At 43.8% G+C, this 6,143-nt stretch overlaps 2 protein-coding genes across 2 annotated transcripts; one reads left to right on the top strand and one right to left on the bottom strand.

Annotated features, from left to right (window-relative positions):
- Positions 1-317: 317 nt before the first annotated feature.
- On the bottom strand, positions 318-3,299 carry PHALS_07030 (alanine-trna ligase; the record flags this gene model as incomplete). Its single annotated transcript, XM_024720427.1, has 1 exon — positions 318-3,299. The coding sequence occupies one exon, from the start codon at positions 3,297-3,299 to the stop codon at positions 318-320; it is 2,982 nt and encodes a 993-aa protein (XP_024585627.1).
- A 159-nt stretch (positions 3,300-3,458) lies between these two features.
- On the top strand, positions 3,459-5,918 carry PHALS_07029 (uncharacterized protein; the record flags this gene model as incomplete). Its single annotated transcript, XM_024720426.1, has 5 exons — positions 3,459-3,509; positions 3,570-3,638; positions 3,701-3,792; positions 3,861-3,936; positions 4,005-5,918. The coding sequence occupies 5 exons, from the start codon at positions 3,459-3,461 to the stop codon at positions 5,916-5,918; spliced, it is 2,202 nt and encodes a 733-aa protein (XP_024585626.1).
- Positions 5,919-6,143: the final 225 nt, after the last annotated feature.

Below are 6,143 nucleotides of genomic sequence, written 5' to 3'. Positions count from 1 at the left end.
TAATGTACTTACAAGTAGAAATCGCCAGCCTATAGCCCTGGAACTTGCAATATGCGGACAATTTTGAGCGGAAATTATGAAATTTTTGCTGTCGATTCGGCACTCACGCTCTAATCAAGATCTATCTGACAATTGTCGAGCTCTCTTGTTTTGGTCTTTACTGTTTATACAACAAATACGCTGGATACTAACAAATTTGTATTATCTGAGAATAATAATAATACAAATGTTTACTTGAGGAGTATGCGCCTGCGCTCCCCGCTGACTGTCCTTCGGCTTAGATCTTTCAAATCAATTTGCGTAACTTATCTGTTTGCTTACTGAACGAATGCCTTAGCAAGTGATACTGCCTCATCGACGTTCTCAACGGTTTTCGCCTGACCCGTCGCATTCAAAGCGTCTTTGCCTCCCCCCTTGCCCTTCATCCCTAACATCGCGTGATTCACCCACTTGCGAGCATCCAATTGTTTGGTATCCACATGCTGCTGGCTCACCTGTGTGAATGCCGCCGTCTTGTTCGCGTCTGGATCAGTGCTGAAGATCATAAAGCTGCCATTGGGGATAATTTTGCTCATGGCATCTAGCATCTCACGACCAAGCCGCGAGTCCGTGCCAACATCAAACTTTACGACGACAATCTCTTTACCAGCCTCTTTAGCCTTGGTGGCCTCAGCGACAGCATCTCGGACACCATTTGCTGCTCGAGCAGCTGCAGCCTCTCTCTTGATCTTCTTTACACGTTCAACGAGACTATCCATTTGCTTTCGAAGCGTGTCTTTTAACGGCAGCGAAATCAATGCCTGATCAAGGACAGGTTTGAACGCCGATACGCTTTCGATAAACTCATAACCATTGAGCAATTTGATCGCATCTATCTCAGCCTGAAGCTTAGCGCCACGCTCTTCCGCCTCTATGGCCAAGTCGCACGTGTAGGCGGACACACGACGGATTCCCTTAGCAATGGCACCTTCTTCGTAAAGAACGAACTTTTTAGCTTCCTTCGTATTACTTAAATGAGTGCCACCACAAAACTCTATAGAGTAGTTGCTCCAGTTGCTGTTTTCTGGGTCTTCAAGCATCGGAGTAATGGGTTGGCCAATAGAGACAACTCGAACAAAGTCCGGGTACGTTTCGCCAAACACGGCGCGTAAGCCATTAATATGCTTGGCCTCTGCTTGAGCCACTTCCTGCGTATATACCTCGAGCTGTTGCTTGATTATTTTATCGCAAATTTTCTCTATCTCTGCTAGCTGGTCAGACTTCAGTGGCTTATTAGTCGTAAAGTCAAAGCGCAGACGCGATTCGTCTACAAGCGATCCACGCTGGTCTACGACCACGCCCAACACTTGCCGTAGCGCAAAATTGAGAGCGTGTGTCATCGTGTGGTTTGGGGCAATCTTGGCACGACGAATGTAGTCCACCCGGCACTCCACAATGTCTCCAACCTTTATCGAACCCGACGTAATTTGGCCCATATGCATCACGTATCCAGCATACGATTCAACAGCATCCACATCCAGCTTGAAATTAGCTGCACTGAGCAAACCAGTGTCATAGATCTGACCTCCAGCTTGAGCGTAAAACGAGGTTTTGTCCAAGATAACACCAACACGCTCAAAGTCACCGGTCGTTACCTCGTCAACAAAATCCGAGCTTGATTCTGTGGTGGTAAAGATAGCAACCACTTTCGCCGATGGCTTCACGTTCCACTCGTACTTTGCCATGTCATTTGTGGCCGTGACTTGTTTGCTAGCAAGTGTACTAGTCTCGCGAGCTTCTAACACCAACGGGCGAGCACCGTTGCTTCCACCCTTCTTGCGGTCCATTTTCGAACGTTCAGTCTGAAGACGCATACACGCCTCATAGCCGTTAATATCCACAGTCATTCCTTCTTCTTCCGCCATAATCTCCGTCAAATCAATTGGAAATCCCATGGAATCATACAGAAAGAATGCGTCTTCACCAGGCACCACTACCCCATTGGTCTCACGAATGTTTTGCGCGATCTTTTTAAAACGCTCAATGCCCTTATTCAAAGTGCGCCCAAAAGATCTTTCTTCGTCTAGGATAATCTCCTCCACCTCTTTCTGCTTCTGAACCAGCTCTGGAAATGCTTCGCCCAGCATTGTAACAACAACAGGTACAAGCTCCGCGAGGAAACCGCTCGGCGCATTCAAAAACTGTTGACCGTAGCGTACAGCACGACGCAATATACGACGCAATACATAGCCGCGGCCGTCATTACTAGGAACGGCTCCGTCTGTGATAGCGAATGTCAATGTACGAATGTGGTCCGCTACGACACGATAAGCCATGTCTTTCTTGTCAGGATCTTCCTTACCAAGCTTTCCAGTATACGGAGCTGCAGCAGTTGACTTTTGAATAGCGTCAAAGAGCGATGTAAACACGTCAGTGTCATAGTTTGAATTTTTACCCTGTAATATCGAAGCTAAGCGTTCAAAGCCCATACCAGTATCAACGTGTTTATGCGGCAATGGCACGAGTTTACCGTCTTGTTCACGATTAAACTGAATAAAGACATTATTCCAGATCTCAATAACATCTGGCATGTCAGCATTTACAAGCTTGGAGGCGTCACGATTACCAATACGATCGTAATGAATTTCAGTACACGGACCACACGGACCCACGTCACCCATTTCCCAGAAATTGTCTTTGCAGCCAAAAGGCAATACACGCTCAGCCGGCAAATAGTTAAGCCAAATTTGACGAGTTTCTTCATCCGACGGAAGACCCTGCTTATCATCACCGCCAAAGTAGGTAGCGTAAAGACGACTTTGATCAATGCCATAAACTTCCGTCAATAGAGTATAACTTAAGTGGACAGCCTCCTTTTTGAAATAGTTCCCAAAGCTCCAATTTCCAAGCATCTCAAAAAATGTGTGATGATACACATCTTTGCCAACATCATCCAAATCATTATGTTTACCGCCGGCGCGAATACATTTTTGTGAGTTACAAGCGCGTACAAGCTTTGCCATGGGATGTGATGGATCTACTTGACCCAAAAAAATCGGTTTATACTGGTTCATACCAGCGTTGATAAATAACAACGTTGGGTCATCGAGTGGAACAACAGGGCATGACTTGTAAAATGTATGCGGCAGTTCCTTCTGGTTCTGGAAAAACTCAATAAACGTCTTTCGAATGCGTGCAGCGGGCCAATTTTCGACTGAGAAAGGGGATAGAACAGCCACCTTTTTCTCGAGTGTCTCTATGTTCACGTCCGCAGCAGCTACGGCCTTCTCCATTGACTCGTTACTCTTCAGTCCGCTCATTGCTTTGTATTGCCTAACGCGATGCGGATGTCTGACAGCGATCCGAAGGGAGCGAAGCATTACGATTGGTTAAATCTAAATGTAACATCAACAAGTCATGATTGGACGAGATATGTGATGGGCGATTGGTGTGGTACACTACAGGATTCTCTTTTTTAAATGGACCATCTGCACAAAGAGCTTGTGACTCTGCCTAGCTTAGCACATCTTGTTGGCAGTTTATATAAATTTGTTGCGTGAGCGCCATGATGATGTTTATTATTGCTGCAGTCAGCGTCGCAATTGCGCGATCTGAAGTGGACAGTCAAGGAATTGGTGCTCATAACGCTTTTTCAAGAGGTATGACATGTCACTATTTGTTGGCTACCCTTTTATCCTTTTATTAATGGTATTATTATTAGCAAGTATCTTCGAATGCAGTAGCACAAGAGCTACAAATTAAAAGTAAAGACCGTAAATTGGAGCGTAAAGCGGACAAATTGCTGGGCGACGTGTGTGTGATATACTAGTTTTTTGCGTACATTTGTGCAAGTGATTAAGGGTGTTTGATGGCATTTTTAGAGATCGAGTTGCGATACGAAAGAAAGAAGACAAATACCGAGCAGAGTTTATGCAATTGGTTGCTTCGGAGCTTGCCGTATGATACTTTGTTGGTGAAGTGATCTGTATATGTGAAGGCTCATGTTATATTTGGACTTTTTATAGAGATTGGGAGCTCCTGCACTTATTACATGGCAGAAATTGGTGTTTGATAAAGAATGTTGTGCGCAAGCGTTTCGATTGCTACTTACGCGAATTAAATCCTCATGCAGGAGTGCAGGTCGGAAAGTTAGCACTTATAGTTCTTCACCAAATATAGCTCGATATGCTGCTAGACAGAGTCAATGTGATAGTAATTACTGTGGACTGGAGAATGATAGTGGAGATACTGAAGATGCTTATGCCGATAGCGATGATTTTGAAAGTTGTGCAAAAGTTCCGTCATTGATTCCTAGTCAAGATTTGACAAAAGGGATGAAAGAATATTCTTTAATTGATCGGTGCACTTCAAATAGCAAGAACAAAGGGCAAAACTGGAATTTCGATTCGACAATTGAACCATTGTCCAGAAAAGATGAGTCTCAATGCTTAGACTCGCGTGGGCCTACACGCAAAAGAATTTCTGTCCATCAAACAAGTCGACCCAGGACAGATGGTGGTATAATGATTGAACGGACGGTGTCGAGCAAGCAGCCGTCGGACTTTGTGTCGAAATTCAGAAAGGACGAGGCACGAATCTGGCAGGAAGAAAAATTGGTTTTGACGAACGATAATGCCAAATTGCGAGACGAGATCAAACATTTGGAATCTCTTCTTCAGAATGACAGCTCCAGCAACAGTATGTGTGGTGATTCGCTTGAAGTTGCCCAAAAACGAATACGGCTATTACAAGCACAAAAGGTGCAGCTTCAACGTCAAGTAAGCTTATTACAAAAGGCAATGGAAGCTTTTGAAAACTCTGAAGTGAAATTGATGTCTGCAATGGAAAGTTGGCGAAAAGTGATTGAAGATGGAATGAAACAAGCAAAAGCCGCCGGTGCTGATCAAAATGCGACAGCCATGAGAATTGATGATGATGAGATTACATGTCGACAGCCTATCAAGTGGATGCTAGCTGTACCTGAGAAACTAATGCATGAATTCAAGCGTGTGGAGAGCCAAATCAAAGGTGCGACACTCGCTGCAAATGCTTGCTTGGAAACCAAACTGCGTGTGAGTAAACTTTCCATGTCATTTGTACGCAACGAAGCTATGGGGTTAAAGATGAGTGAGATATACAATGAAGATACTTCCTGTATAGCGCATTTACGGATTGAAAGAGTGCAGCAACTCGAAAATGATCTTGAATCTGTTTCAACACAACTGGACGAACTCAGTGCACAAGTTTTACAGATTGATTTTCCAAAAATTTCCTTAGCCAGACCGTTGCGTTCTTATGCTTATGAGCTGATGAAAAGCGTGCAAAAGTTGCTTCTTGAAGTCGGGGCATTTGGCGTCGTGGTACCCACTTCAACCACCCTTGCGACGAACGATGCTGCTACACTAAATACTAAAGATTGTCACTCGCTTAATACGATCATGGAGGTTCTATCATCGACAGGAGGCATCAAAAATCGACAAGGGAATGCCAAAGAGCGCGAGAAACGTGTGATGTTGATGCTCAAGCAGTTGCAGGCTAGACAAAATGCTACCGAGCACGATCTGGTGGCTTGTCGAAAAATTGCTGATTATTGGCGAACAGCATGGAACACACAAGGCGAAATTCTTCGCAAATTGGCTAAGAGTGTACAAAGTCTTGGGCAAAAAAAAGTGAAGTGGTGTCAAAATTATTTATTGACGCCTATGATAAATTTATCGGACGTGTTCACCTCTTTTCAACAAGCCTATGATAAAGATACAACCCGTCAAAATCCTTACTTACCGCTGCTGATTGAGACATTAAATATGGTGCATCCGATACTGCAGAATGCGTTAGAGCAGTGGCAAAACTATTCAAATGAGATGCAGGATAAAATGGATGCACTATATGCAGATTATGAAGCCAATTATCTTGTTCTTGTGTCGTCGTCTGGAAATTGAGAGACAGCAGTACAAACTTTCCCTTTGTCGATAAATGTCAGTAGATTTTTTTACGTACGACTTAATTCATAAGCATTGTGCGAGATTAAATATATTATTTACGATCGTTATTATTATTCTCAGATAATACAAATTTGTTAGTATCCAGCGTATTTGTTGTATAAACAGTAAAGACAAAAAACAAGAGAGCTCAACAATTGTCAGATCTTGATTCGAGCGTAAGTG

Source organism: Plasmopara halstedii (assembly GCF_900000015.1).
Source record: "Plasmopara halstedii genome assembly, contig: Scaffold_3060, whole genome shotgun sequence".
NCBI classification, from domain to species: domain Eukaryota; phylum Oomycota; class Peronosporomycetes; order Peronosporales; family Peronosporaceae; genus Plasmopara; species Plasmopara halstedii.
Note: the sequence above shows the minus strand (reverse complement) of the source record. Positions and strands in the feature narration are given on the sequence as shown.